General features: G+C 39.4%; 1 protein-coding gene across 14 annotated transcripts in view; it reads left to right on the forward strand.

Moving 5' to 3' along the window:
• The first annotated feature begins 3,235 nt into the window (after positions 1–3,235).
• Positions 3,236–15,328, forward strand: part of CCDC15 (coiled-coil domain containing 15) — a 74,344-nt gene continuing 62,251 nt past the window's right edge. For 4 of the 14 annotated variants that reach the window (XM_089915755.1, XM_089915756.1, XM_089915758.1 and 1 more), the window contains exons 1-4: positions 3,237–3,452; positions 3,817–4,005; positions 9,220–9,381; positions 9,907–10,098. In XM_089915755.1, the coding sequence (XP_089771881.1) occupies positions 3,826–4,005; positions 9,220–9,381; positions 9,907–10,098 (534 nt within the window). In that variant the 5' untranslated portion in view covers positions 3,237–3,452; positions 3,817–3,825. Of the gene's footprint in view, positions 3,453–3,816; positions 4,006–9,219; positions 9,382–9,906; positions 10,099–15,328 lie in introns of all 14 variants that reach the window. The other 10 variants (XM_089915759.1, XM_089915763.1, XM_089915760.1 and 7 more) reach the window with 5 other exon arrangements.

Consider the following 15,328-nt stretch of genomic DNA (forward strand, 5'->3'; position numbering starts at 1 on the left):
ACTTTCCAGGCTACACTCATCTACCAGCCTCCAGGTCTTTTCCTGAAATTCCCTGAAGATTGTTGCTCCTGGCTCTCGCCAACACTCTTCTGGTCATGTATCTTGGTGATTTCAACAACCTCAGGAATAATCCATCCAGTGCTCTTGCCCTCATTTCCATGACCTCTTCTCCAGTAATCTTGTTCTCCTACTCCCTCCCTTGGTCATACCATAAACTTTGACGGTACCAGTATCTGCAGTTTCAAGCATCCCACTCTTGGATCACCACCTCTTACTTTTTCAGTGCATTCCTTCTAGTATCCTGCTCTAACAAACCTTAGATCCCCACTGGAGCCTACAATCTCTTGATCCTACAAACTTTACAAGGTCCCTTACCTACTTGTTATCCTTTCCCATATTATCTATCTTAAATTCCATGGTCAGTCATTTAATCACTCCCTTGTGCTCAACTTTAACTCTCTTGCCCCTTTCTTGTCTAAGAGTAACAGTTTGGTAAAACCTCAACCCTGGTTAAAAGTAACATTTCTACCTATGGCTATGCCTGTAACCATGAAACTGAAGGAAAACACTCAACCATGCTGACTAGTCTCACTTTAAATTCATAATCATGAACCTCACATGGGTCCTTAAGGCTGTCTGGCAATTGTACATGTTTCTAGTTCATACTTCTACTCTCCTGGACGACTATTTTATACCTTCTTCAAACCTCCAACGTCTCTTCCTCTATCTTATTAATTGATGAACTTGCTTTCTATTTGTATTAGTTATCTCTCTCTGTGTTACAAATTACCTCAGAATCTAGCATCTGAAAACAACAAGTATTAACTCATACAGTTTCTGGCTGGGTCGTCTGTCTCAGGGTCTCTTATGAGATTGCAGTCAAGTTGTTGGCCAAGACTATATAGTCTCTGAAGACCTGACTGGGGCTGAAGGATCCACTTCCAAGATCATTCACCTGGCTGTTAGCAGGAGCCTTGAGTTCTTTGCCACGTGGGCCTTTTCACGTGACTTCCCATGACATAAATGGCTTCCCCCAGAGGAAGTGATCTGAGTGAGAATGAGAGAGCAAGAGTAAGAGATGGAAAGAATGAGAGTGCACGCTGGGGAGGGAGAGAGCGAGAGAGTGAGCGAGCGCACACGACAGAGAAAGAGAGAGAGGACACAGCGTCTTCTATAACCTCATCTCTGAAGTGACATACCACCCCTTCTGCCGTATTCTATCTGTCACACAGACCAACTCTGGTACAGTGTGAAAGGGGACTACACAGGGTGTGAATACCAGGAGGTGGGGATCATCAGAGGCCACCTTGTAGGCTGGCGACAATTCTGTTTTACAGAGAAAACAGAGGAATCAGAAAAGAACTTCCCACTGCCATATTACCCAATTACCAGTATATATTCTATTTTCACTGCTAGTGTTATAATGAACTCTCTCTCTCCTGCTATCTAAGGCCAATCCTTCCAATTGTTCACTAGATCCTGTTCCCTCTTGCCCACTTAAGGACATAGATACAAAAATTCTCCTCCCTCTCTCCTGCGTCGTCAGTTTTCTTTTGTTTACTGGACAATTCCCATCAACAAAACATGTGCTGCAATATTAAAGAATCCTCCTATGATCCTATCTCTCCTTTCAGCTACGCATTTCTCTGTGTCCCTTTACAATAAAACTCATTGAAAGAATTGTCTAAAATGACTGTCTCCAGTTCTTCCTCACCCTCTCTTTTAAGTCTACCCCATCAGGCTTTTGCTCTCAAACTACTCTAAAAATACCGCTTATAAAAGTCATCTATGACCTCCATATTGTTAGATCCAATGGTAAATTCTCAGTCCTCATCCTATTTGACCTAACAGCAGAGTTTAACATAGGTGTTTGGTTCTCTTAAACAAAACACATTCTTCACTTGGCTTTCAAGGTATCACACCCTCCTGGTTTTCTTCCTTAGCTTACTGGCTGATCCTTCCCAATCTCTTTGCATTTCCCTTTTCTTTCCAGCCTCTTTAATGTTGGAAAACCCCAGGGTCAGTTTCTCAGCCAGGCAGGCACCCACCCTGGAGTGATTGTACTTGCTGTTCCTTTTGCCTGGAACACTCTTTTGGAAAACTCTCCGGTGAAAATTAAAGTAGCTTGTTCCATTACCTCATGGAATTTTGCATTGGAAGTCTTTGCTCAAAAGTACCTCAGTGAAGTGTTCTCTGGTCATCCTATCTAACATTGCATCTCCCCTACCCCCCAACAGACTTTTTTTTTTTTTTTTGGTACGCGGGCCTCTCACCACCGCGGCCCCTCCCGTTGCGGCGCACAGACTCCCGACACTCAGGCTCAGCGGCCACAGCCCACGGGCCCGGCCGCTCCGAGGCACGTGGGATCCTCCCGGACCAGGGCACGAACCCGTGTCCCCCGAATCGGCAGGCGGACCCCCAACCACTGCGCCACCAGGGAAGCCCCCAACACACTTTTAATCCTCTTCCTCGGCTTTTACTCTACAATGGTCATCAGCATCAGCCACATTTGTTTACTTATTCATTAGTCTATTTGGTTACTTCTCATTGTCAATTCCATGAACAAGGGATATATGTCTACTTTGTTCACTGCTATATATTTCCAGTGCCTAGAACAGTGGTGGTATATAAAAATCTCTCAATTATATATTACACAAACGAATGGGTATTCCACATGGATAATAGCGAAATGTCCGAGAATTAGAGCAAAGCTTGGAAGCAGACAGGGAGACCACTCACGAGGCTGCGATGTTTATATATAAGAACAGGTATGAAAGAGCTCCGTTAACGTGGCGAGGTGTACAAACATCAGTATGATTTACTGTTGGCTTAGTTCGTTCCTCAAGAAAGCCCTGCCAGGGCTGCCTTCTCCCATCCTTTCCCTGTGCTTCCCTCAATTGGTCCCCTGCCCTGCCCAATCAGCTCTTCGGCCCAACATACTTCTTTTCCTGAAGGATGTGGGATGGTCCCAGCGCCGGGACACTCGAGGCACGGCCAGTGTGCGACACTTCCGCCCGCCTGTTACCCAGCGCCCACGCGGAGTCAGCCGCGCCTCACCAGTTCCACACGCGTTTATAGGTCCCGCCCACACAGCGAGACAAAGCGGAAGTGACGAACCTCTGGAGCGCGAAACCCCGCCCCTCACGCCTTTCCCGTCTCCGGGAGGTGACACAAGCCCGGAAGAGGCAGATACAAGGCCGCTGAGGGGCGGGGCGGGGCGGGGCGGGGCAGCCCCCTCCAAAGCGGCGGTTTACCGAAGGCGGTTCCTTTGGTGTCAGTGGTAGCTTGAATCCGTGGCGAACCGCGATCGATACTAGGCCGGTGCAGTCTCAGCAGGAGTGGGACCCTGAGGCTTGAGAAACAGGCTTTTCTTTGGTCCGGGACTCCCCGGCGTTCAGCGCTTCCCCCCATAACCGGACACCGATTATTCGGACTCTTTGCCTCAGACCCAGGTTCCCACCCCGCACCCTCCCAGCCCCCTTGCCCTCCGGCTGCTACGCTCTTTCCTCCCTTTCCTGCATCGCTTTGCCGCCACTGGCACAATCTTCGTTCTCTCATTCAGATTCTTGTTTCTCCCCCTTCTTGTCCCTGTTCCTTTCCGAGAGCGATCTTTAAACATTTCCTTCCTTTATTTCTTACCCCTTCTTTAACCTTTGTTCCTTTTTCCTTCCTTCTTCTCCAGTATCCTTGTCAGGCGGCTACTGCCTCCTCCAAGGCTTCTCTCCTTTTCAGAAGCCTGTGGCATACGTGTGTTAGGGGGTTGAGCTTTTAAGGCGGTCGTTTGAAGATTTTAAGCTTTTCCTCTCTCCTAACCAGGAGTCATAGATGCCAGGAAGTATGGCCCCCATCAAGAAGCTTCGAAATACCACAGAGTTGCCCCTGGCTTTAAACCCCCTGAAGAGCAAGGACGTGTTGGCAGTGCTGGCTGAGAGGAACCAGGCTATAGTACCCGTTGGGGCATGGGTGGAGCCTGCCCCGCCAGATAGTTCAGCAGTCCCGGCATCTGTGAGTGTCAGTTTGATGCAAGTATGGTGGGGTTCTTCCTCCATCTTTCTTTTTATTAGCCTTCTCAAATCCCTGGTGCTCAGATAAGATGAACAGTCTGGGGATGCCGTTTTTATTCTGTCATAAATAGGTATGTTCTTGCATTAGGATTATAGAACAAATATGTATCTGCCGAAACTTGCTGCAGCTTTAGTCGGCATAATCAAATATTTATTACCTATATATATTTCAGTTTGCTTTGCAAACCCTTGATTGCTTTCTATGCACAAGACATAGGCACTGTCTTCCAAACACTCTACAATGTAGTAGGGATGACGACCACAGTTAATGTAACATTGATTGCTTAAAGTTTATGGTAAATTTTGTAATGGAGATTCAGTAAGGTTCAGATGCAGTGGGAGAATAAAGGAGAAAGAGATTAATTCTGATTGGGATTCCGAGAAAGTTTAACTGTAAATTCCATGAGGACAGGGATCTTGATGTTTTGTTCATTCCTGTACTGGCATATGGCAAGTCTTCAGGATATAATTGTTGAATGAGTAAATGAGGTAATATAGTTTGTGTTAATCCTTAAAGAATGGAAGTGCTGTAAGTACAGATGAAAGGGAAGAGCATTTCAGATGAAGGGAAACTTTTGCAAATTGACATACGTGCCTGTCAGACAACTCTCTTACGTAGCTATTAACACAGGAGGACAATTTTGTAAGATTATTTTTTTCCTTTTTGGTAAGAAGATTTTTGATTGTCTTTCACCAAACTGTGCTCCTTAGCTATTTGTTCATATATTATTGTGGTTCATTTATTATTATAAATACCACATTATATTTATAGTAAGTTGTTTACATATCTACTTTTCCTGATGGAGCATGTAGACATTTATGGAATGCACAAAATGTTTGAAGATCTTCAGAATGTATAGACAAGGTGCTGAACATGAGTTGAAAAGTATGAGGTAGGTTCTCTTAGTGGTCCTTCATCTCAGAGAAGAAATGAGACATGTTTCAAGTAAATGTTAAATAGCAGTGCAATGGCATGTATTCATTCATTTTATTTATGTCTGTAAGGATGTATATACATAAGCATTCATTTATTACTATGCTATTTCCAGAAAGGATTTTGAGTCTGAGTAGTATATGATTAAGTGCTAAGACTATTATAGCACTTAACAAAGAAAGATATGGTTTTGAATTGATGTGACCCAGGAAAGTTTAATGAAGAATTTGGATAATCAGAAAGAAAGAGGATGATTCTCCAATTAAGGAGAATGGAGAGAGTAGGAAGTAAGCAAGATATATTTAGGATTTAAGGGTAGGTTAGATTGATTGCAGTGGAAGGCCTAGTAGGGGCATGGTGGTTGATAGGATTGTGGATAGGAGTGGTAGGGAACCACAGGAAATTTTGGAGACGGGATTGACTTCATTCATTGTTTAATATTTACAGATTAATTTCATGATCAAATAGTGTTTTGATTAGATTAATTGCTTTAACATTTTTTTAAGTTCTATTTTTTATAACTATTTATTTATTTATTTTACTTATTATTTTTGGCTGCGTTGGGTCTTCATTGCCGCATGTGGCTTTCTCTAGTTGTGGCGAGCAGGCTTCTCATTGCGGTGGCTTTTCTTGTTGTGGAGCACAGGCTCTAGGTACACAGGCTTCAGTAGTTGTGGCACACGGGCTCAGTAGTTGTGGCTTGTGGGCTCTAGAGTGCAGGCTCAGTAGTTGTAGTGCACGGGCTTAATTGCCCCGTGGCATGTGGGATCTTCCCCGACCAGGGCTCGAACCCGTGTCCCCTGCATTTGCAGGCGGGTTCTTAAGCACTGAGCAACCAGGGAAGTCCTGCTTTAACATTTTTAAAGGTGAAGGAGCGATTGGCTCCTGAGGGACAAATTGGGTTGTAATGGTAACAATTTAGGCATGAAGTATAGCACCAAGATTTTAGTGGTAAGTAATGTAGAGGGAAAGCCTTGAAAAGGGGATTGAAATGGAAATGAAAAGGGATAAATGTAAGAAACATCCCAGAAGAATCAGTAAGATTTGGTACAAAGGTATTTAAATTATTGACACCTGTTTTTAATTGTCCATATTATGATATCTTTATAATATCAATAGCATAAAAATATCTAAAAATGACCAAGATTTTCTGTGTTAAAAAGAATCATCACATGTTCCCATATATCAACTCAAAATATTAAAGTCTTGGAGCATGTGTAAACATGTCTCCTTTCCTTCATTTAAAAAATTCTGATCATTACCAGTCAAAGGCAATTTGATCAAGCATCTAATAGAACTCTTTATCACTTTAGCATATACAGCCTGGGGAATTCACTCTTATTAACAGACGTAGGTCTTGTCAGCTCAGAACTTCTAAAGCTTGGTTACCCTAAGATCATGTCTATGCTAAAGGGAAATGCCTAATTATTTTTGTCCTTAAGTTTCAAGGAGCCATCAGAATAACTATAAACGCCATAGTTTGAGACTGCCCCTTAATTAAATTATCATCCAAGGGTACTGCTTTCCTATCAGCATATATAGCTATCGCATTGTTTTATAATTTATCTGATTATCTACTGTTGCGTAAGAAACCACTCTAAAACTTAATGGCATAAAGCAAACAATATTGTGTGCCAGAAATTTGCGCAGGACACAGTGGGGGTGGCTTGTCTGCTCCACAGTGTCTGAGCCCTCAGTTGGGGTGACCCCAGTAGCTGATGATGTCTGGGACACCTTGACTGGATTCTGGCTGGTGGCTGGATTTCTTGGTTCTTCTTTATCTGGCATCTGCTGGGCTGTAATATCCTACATGGCTTTCTTACTCATATATCTGGCACTTGGGCTAGGCTGAGTAGAATGGCTGAGGGCTGGCTGGACATCTTCCTCTTTCCACATGGTCTCTCTGCTTGGCTAGTATGGGCTTCCCTAGGTGGAGGTTGCTTTATGACCTTGCCTGGGAAGTCATGGAGCCAACACTTGTGCCTCAGTCTATTGAGTATACAGTCAGACTACATTCAGTATGGGAGATGACTACACAAGAGCATATATACTGGGAGGCTTGATTCATTGGGGGCAGAAGGGGAGATCATCTTTGGAGACTAAGGACTATGTAATCTAACTATTAGTTCCACCATATATAAATTCTCCGAATGTATTCTTTGACTGTCCTGAGAAACACTTCATTCTATATTGCCCCTTGGATAGTCTATAGGGTGCAAAAAGGCTATGAAGAATTGGTTGTACAATTGAAACAGTACAGTTGTCCCTCAGTATCTGGAGGGGATTGGTTCCAGGACCCCCCTCTTCCCCCACCTCACCCACCTGCAGACACCAAAATTCACAGATGCTCAAGCAGTTGTATAAAATAGCATAGTATTTGCATATAACCTGTGTACATCCTCCTGTATATTTTAAATCACCTCTAGATTACTTGCAATACCTAATACAATGTAGATGCTATGTAAATAGTTGCCTGTGCTTGGCATATTTAAGTTTTGCTTTTTTGGAACTTTCTGGAAAATTTTCTTTTCATCCATGGTTGGTTGAATCTGAGGATGAGGAACCTGTGGATACAGAGGGCCGACTATTTATTTTCGTTTAACCCAGTATTTCTCAAGTTTATATGATTCTGGGAACCTCTTAACGTCCCATGGAACAAGTGTTTTCAGGTTCTGGTTGTCTTACACAATAATGTTGCTAAGAAAAACATGTTTCTAAAATATGTTTCTATGGTACAATCTTATCTTTGGTTTACTCTTGAGATCCACAATTTGGAACCAGTCATGCACTTCAATAAGATGTTTGATAATCTCAAGGTGCGAGTAAAAGAGGGCAGACAGAGACAATGGGAGTAAAAGAAAGGCAGAATGGCTTAAATTTGTCTGGGTCTTGACTTAACTTGAGTCACTTGTTCAGGCTTTACTACATATATATTTACTTTGGAATTATTTTACTTAATTATTCATTGATATCTGTCTTGTACATTCTACTCCTATGGTACATACTCTTGTAGAATAGTTTATGGGATAGATTTCTTGGGAATTTTAATTGGAACTTCAATTCATTTGATTTTGAGAATTTAATGACTGTCTGTGAAATAATTTGGGGCACCCCTCAGAATTAGAATTTGGAATCACTGCATTAGGAGAAGGGATAGATAGGAGGTATGATGATTTTATTTAATATGAAGATTCCTTATGGAAGAGAGACATAGTCAAGAGAAAAGCAGTACAGTACAGGGCATAAGTGTTGGAGTCAGAGAAACTTCTAGCTCTGCTACTTGTCAGCTATAGGATCTTGGGCTACTACTACAGGTTAATCCTTCTGAGCCCCATTTCCTCATTTTTAACATAAGAGGTAAGAATACCTAGTACTGGAGGTAGTTTTGAGGATTCATTGATACAAGGTAGTTAAAGTGTTTATCTCATAATAGATCTTTAATAATGGTAACTGCTGTTATTATAATCAGTTTGTTATTCAAAGCACTTAGAGGAGGCAAACAATGATCAAGGACTCAAATGTGATAAAATGTTCCAGATTGTTTAGAATGTTTTAGAATTAATCAATTATATAAATATTGAGTACCTTTGTATTCAAGGCTCTGTGTTGTATACCATAGGGGAAACAAAGGAGAATTAAATACATTTCCTGCCCTCAAAGAATTTGTAATCTAACGGGGGAGTTAAGAAGTATTGTACTCAACGTTAATAAGAGTGAGAGGTACTAGATGAGTATTGGATGGTCTTGACTGAGTAGGCCTTTTCTAGACAGAGGTGGCAAGAAGGGCATGCTAGGTTAAAAATGAAGCCTAATTCTCATTTTATAATAAGACATAGTGGGTGAGTGGCGAGCAATCTGGTGTATCTGGACTATTTTACTCATTTTAGAAAATGTAACATAATGTAGGTTTGAATTGGTTCATTAAGAATTAATGAAGATACTTTTAGTTCTCGGTACAATGAAAAATTAAGATTTGATTTGAGTGCTCACAGATTCCAAGTTTTAGTTTGTGATTTGGTTTAAGTTCTTGGTACTCACTAGCTACGTCTAGATTATCAGCTCTGAACTCCTGTGATTTTTTTACTGTATGAGGAATTTTGGGTTGTAGAACTGAATTATTTTTTCAGGGCTGTATTCTGACTGCTTTGTGTTTACAACAGAGTCCTAATGGGCAAAACGAATGGGACATGTAAGTTTATTTTCTATCTTTCATCTTTAAAGACTTCAGCATATATGATTGAAGAAGAGCTAAGGGAACAGCTAAGAAAGAAACAAGAAGCTCTGAAGCGTTTTCAGAGACAAGTCAAACGCCGAGTAAATCAGCAAATTAGGCTGAGAAAAAAGCAACAACTTCAGAGGTCTTATGAAGCCGTAAGTTCAAAAGTGAGCCTGAGTAAAGATTGAATGGGAAGTGTGTTTGTAATGAGAAATGCTATTAGGCAATGACAGAATCACTTTCCTTTGATTCCAGGCTTCGCATAGTCTGATTTACTAGTGAGGGCAGTAGATTGTATATAGAGAAGCTGTTGTTTCTGTTTCCTGTGTTGTTCTGATTCCCTCTTTTGCTTTCACCAAATAGTTATAAACAATGTCAGAGTTTGGGGTTGGGGTTTGAATTCTGGCTTTGCTGCCTACTAACTTTGTGACCTTGGGCTAATTACTTAAATTCTACTATAGTTTCTTTATGTGTGAAATGGGGATATGATACTTGTTTCCCAGTGTTGTTTTGAGAATTAGATAATGTAAAATATTAGCACGTAGTAGGCGCCTGGTAAATGTTAGTTTCTTTGCCAGCTAAAGTTTTCCCCTCCTTCCCCCCAACCCCGGTTTTAAAGCTTTTGGGCTGCTGGTAGACATTATTTGATTGCACTTGACTGGGGGAAGCTCACTCTTTCTTCCTTTGTGTAGGCAGAAAAAGAAGGCTCTATAGCCATGCACTCTTCAGATCCAGCAAACTTAACTCTTAAAAGAACGAGTGTTTTTCCAAACCATTTGAATGCTGCTATTGGAAGTGCTAGGTTACCTCCTTCCAGGAAGCTTGAGGATGGAATAGAAGATAGAGAGAATCAGAATGAACTATTCCAACAACAAGCCCAGGCTGTAAGTACATATTCATTTTATTTTATGTCTCTGGTTTTTTTTAGGCTATGATGTAGAGATTAGGAGGTGTCACATTCAACTTTGCTTTTTATCACCTCCTCTTTTTTTTACCTTTGTAAAGTGGGGAATAGTGGGATGATGTTTATTTTTATATATATTTTAAATTTATATTTATTGGTCAGACACTTAAGAATCATCTAAAGAAAGGGGCCAAAGTGTTAGAGTTCAAAACTTATTAGAAAGAGCTTTAGGTCAAAGAATGTAGATTTTTCAATTATACTGAAATTGTGTTATGGGTAAGTTACTCTCAGTTTGTGGCATATGGACAAAAGATTATTTTTGTTTCTTTTTTCTGTCCCTCAATCTGATTATCACCATAAATTGATCTATAAGTCAAGTAATAATATAGTAAACTCTAAATTAACATATTCAGAATTTTTTAATGTAACTTTTTAGTGACTCACTTTATATAACGAATATTTAAAAATTAACCACCATGAGTAGATTTATCCACTCAAATCACTTGATGCCATCTAATCAGTACCCCCCTCCACCCTGCATAATGTACCCAGGCTTTTGTCCAGTTGATCATATTCTTCAACTCTTCTGTGGGAATCTTATCATCTTATCATCTTATCATTTTAAAATGTAATCCTAGGGTTAGTGAGAGGAGAACAAAAATGTGGAAAATTATGTGAAAATAAAAGTTGTGTGATTGCTGACATACTTCGTCATAAGTATGAAGCAAATCTGATTATGCTGTTAGTATAAATAGGGAAAGCTTTATAATCACATGTTATGTTGAAATACTTATTAGAAAGATTTTTCTCTCTGCCCAAACTATGACTTTTTCTTGTCATTATTTGGTTTGTAGTGATCATTTTTATAATCATTTTTGTTTTTAAGATTATGAACAGTTTACTGAGCAAATATTCATTGAGCCAGGCACCGCAGAAATTGCAAAGGATAGAACATTGACTGAGACAGAATAACAGTCCTTGCTTTCATGCTACTGGTAGCTATAAATTCCATTGTAGTGAGGACTTTACTTCATTTGTATGATACATGAATAGGACACATCAGTCCACAGATATTTGAATATACTGTGTTGGTTAACCATTGTAGGGATACTAATGTGTGAAATAGGACCTTTCATGGGTTTATATTTCCAAGTAGAGAAACAAAGTTGGTAGACCCCCAATCTATTAGATAATAATATGGAGATATTTGCTGCATTGTTGATAAATTTGTGCAGTGGAAATTCAAAATTTTTTTAATTCCAAGGAAATAGTTTGGGAAGAATTCCTGGAAGAGGTGGAATTGAGCTGTGTATTTTGAATTGGTAAACTGAATTTAATTGGTAAATTCAAAAGAACTTTGAGATAGGAGGAATAGTAAAAAGTCTAGAATATGTAATGAGCTTAGTATTGGGTTGGCCAGAAAGTTCGTTCAGGTTTTTCTGTAACAGCTTACAAAAACCCGAACAAACTTTCTGGCCAACCCACTATATTTGCTAATAAGTGATGGAACCTTTCTAATTGATAGTGTACAGGGTAAAGCAACAGACAATGAGGTTAGACGGGTAGGAAAAAATCATGTTATGAAAAGCCTTAAATGTTCCCCAAATCTAAAAAGTTTTTATACTGTTTTTTTCTTTTCTTTTTTTTTTTTGGCTGTACCTTGTGGCATGTGGGATCTTAGTTCCCCAACCAGGGATCGAACCCGTGCCCCCAGCCGTACAAGTGCGGAGTCCTAACCACTGGACAGCCAGGGAATTCCCAACCCTGTTTTTTTCTTAAAAGAAGATGCACTACTGAGGAATGTTCAGTGACTTAAACTACTTTAAGCCTGTAAACTTTTGCCCATTCAACACCATGACAATAGATGCTCAATATTTTTTAATCTTACTGTTTTTGTTGCAGTTTCTATCCACTAGATGTCGCCAAGAACTAGACAATGAGGCAGAGTTCAAGCACTAACTCCTTTGGGACAGTTTCAGGCAAACTGAGAGTTGGTCATCCTGTCTCTACATGTGTTCTCTCTTCTTTACTTATTTTTCTACTATTAACTGGTATTTTCATCATCACAGCTCCAAAACTTTGGCATACCTGAGGTTCCTTTAGCCTCTTCTCTCCAGCTTAGGATCTTTTAGGTCCAGCTCCTGTCTCTGACTTTTTCTCTGAACACTTCCTTGTTCGTTATGTAAGGTAAGGAATCTTTATTGGCCCATCCTGCCTTTTTGCATTAGGTCTAGGTTACTGGCCAGCCTCTAGCTTGGTACGCCTACTTAAAGGTATATTGATGCACTACATTGGGGTTCATAGGCTTTGCTAAGGGCCTCATGTGAGTTTTTATGTGTATGGTATTTTGGGGGCTGTAGAAAAGTCTAACACACTGTAAAATCAATATGTTATCTTTTGCAAATAAACTATATTGTACTTGGATAGAATTCAACTTTGGGTAGATTTTTATGGCATTAACATACATTTCAGTACATAGGTATTAGGCCTCCATGGCAGTACGAGAGGTGAAATTCTATAAATGTTAGATCTCATCTATAGTCTTTTCCCATGACCTACATGTTATTACCACATTGTTTCATTTATATAGTTCCATATAAATTCCTAATTGTCTGAATAAATTAAAAAGAACTGAAGAAAATATGAACAATGAGTGGGGAACAGTATCACAGTAGATATCTATATTTGTCAAATTTCATCCTACATATTTGTTTGAAGGTTTACATTTTAATGTATGATCAGTGTTTGCATTAGATTTTAAGATTTAAGTCTCAAAATTTGTTTATTTAAATCTCAAAATTTGTTTATATAGTACATTTTAATTTTATTGGTCAGAACTACCTTTGCTTATTGATAGCTGGGTTTTCTATGTAATTATATAATAATTTATTTCCATCAGGGAAGTTTCAAGTCTTGGTTAGCGATTCAGTGCCAGTCTTTGTTGATAACAACAGCTACAAAGGAATGAAAATTGTGTCCAAGCTTCTAGTACAGAAAAGACTTTTGGGGGAGTTCCCTGGCAGTCCAGTGGTTAGGACTCGGTACCGTGGCCCTGGGTTCAATCCCTGGTTGGGGGACTATCACGCAAGCCGCATGGCACGGCCCCCCAAAAAGAAAAAGAAAAGACAAGACTTTTGGTCAAATTTTATGTTTTGAGTAGTTACAAACACAACATGCATATGTGTTTAAACTTACATATGTAAATGTATATGTATATATATACACATACAAATGCATATATATACACACACATACTCACCAATATATGTAGTGATCACCATTATCTTACAATAAGAGGAACGTACTTCTCTGCCTGTTCATTTTACATAATTTGATTTTTACCATCCTCCTGTCTTCTGTGTTTTGTTTAGTGCTTATTAACATTAACTTTGGTCTTTGTATTAGTTTCCTGTGGCTGCTGTAACGAATTACCCCAAATTTAGTGGCTTAAAATGACAGAAACTTATTCTCTTACAGTTGTGGAGGCCAGAAGTCCAAAATCAGTTTCACTGAGTCAAAATCCAGGTGTCCGCAGATTCTAGGGAGAATTTGTTCCTTGACTCTTGAAGCTTTTGGTGTCTGCTGGCATTCCTTTGCTTGTGACCACATCAGACCCATCTCTGCCTCCATCTTCACATCACTTCTTCCATATGTCTGATCTTCCTCTACCTCTCTTATAAAAACACTTGTGATGGCATTTAGTGCCTGGATAATCCAGGATTATCTCCTCATCTCAAGATCCTTAACTTAATCACACGTGCAAAGGCCCTTTCTCCTTATAAAGTAACATTTCAGGGATTAAGACCTGATATCTTTGGGTGGCCATCATTCAGCCTACTACAGTCCTCATAGCAGGTCATTGAAAGGATCTTTGGGTTGATTTGATGAAGGGTTTTGGTAAAGACAGAAAAACTGAACGTAATGTCTAGTCCAACTGCTGGAGCAGTTGAAATATCCTGCTTAGGGGACTAAAATCAATCTGCGACTAATAGAGGTTTGGACTTGATGGAAAATGAAGATTATGTACTCTTATTTTAAATCTGTTACAGCAAGTATTTTGCATCCTTGGTCACTTTATGCAGGGCAATAATGTCTACCACACTTGGCAAGGAGTAAAAGTAAGCATGTTCATGGCTTTGTATTTTTTCATAACTTCAACTACAGATATACTATCTGTTTTTGCATTGTGATTAACTCTATCTTGACCCCTTTAGCCACTCTGCACTAACCAAATTTAGAAGTCCTCCTCTTAGTAGAATAAAGAGTAATGTTTCAAGCTGATTTCTCTGGCTAGAGGTATAGACCTTCTAGAAACAAGGACAAAACAGAGGTGATAATGCTGTAAGGAAACCGGGCTGTTAGCAAGAGAGTGTTTTTATCTCTAGGTCACTATTAGTAAATATCATAAAGTATTTGTAATTTATATCTGTAAATCACAGTCATTATTTCCCTTTAAGGGAGAAATGATGTCATTAAACTTTCATTGGATGGGTTAGAACTGGTCCTGGCTTTGCCATAATTTCACTGAGTAGTATAGGGATGTGCTTTTCTGTATTTTCCTTAAAGGAACATCCTATGCAGATATGTGAAATGTAAAATAGGCTGTGTGCTTCTCTGAAAAAGAAGTCAAAATAGATACTGACTGAAATTGCTAGGTAGAGATAAGGAATGAACACAAAATTAACATATTTAATATTAATATTTATTATCAATTGTTACCTAGAGTACCTGAAACAAATTGGTCTGTTGACAGATTTGAATTTGTACTCTAAATTAACTTAGGAAGGCTTCCTGGAAGAAGAGACATTTGAGAAAAGACTAAATAACTATAGTTTTCAAATGTTATGGGTGAAGAAGAGACTCATGTAAATAGGAAAAAAGGATTTTAGGGGGACTAGGAATAGAGAGTCTTCTTACGAGGAGTGATAAAAGTGATCAGGCATGCAAGGACCAGTTGAAGAAATAACTCTTTATTAAGAAGATGGATAGAAGGTAAGGAATGTGCCTGTTCAATAATTTCCAAATTCAGGCTTATAGGTTCTAATATTTTTGTGTATGTACTTAATATAAAGCCTACATTATTAAAAAATGATTTGAGTAACAGCACTTAAATCAAGTTATGAAATACAGTCTCTTAAGATAATGAAAATAATGTTGTAAATACACTTATCAGCAGATCAGAAAATCTCCTTTCCAAGTAATCCTCTTGT

The sequence above is a fragment of the Delphinapterus leucas genome, chromosome 7, assembly GCF_059928025.1.
Source record: "Delphinapterus leucas isolate spDelLeu-1000000601 "Yukka" chromosome 7, BTC_Dleu_Yukka2, whole genome shotgun sequence".
In the NCBI taxonomy this organism is placed as follows: domain Eukaryota; kingdom Metazoa; phylum Chordata; class Mammalia; order Artiodactyla; family Monodontidae; genus Delphinapterus; species Delphinapterus leucas.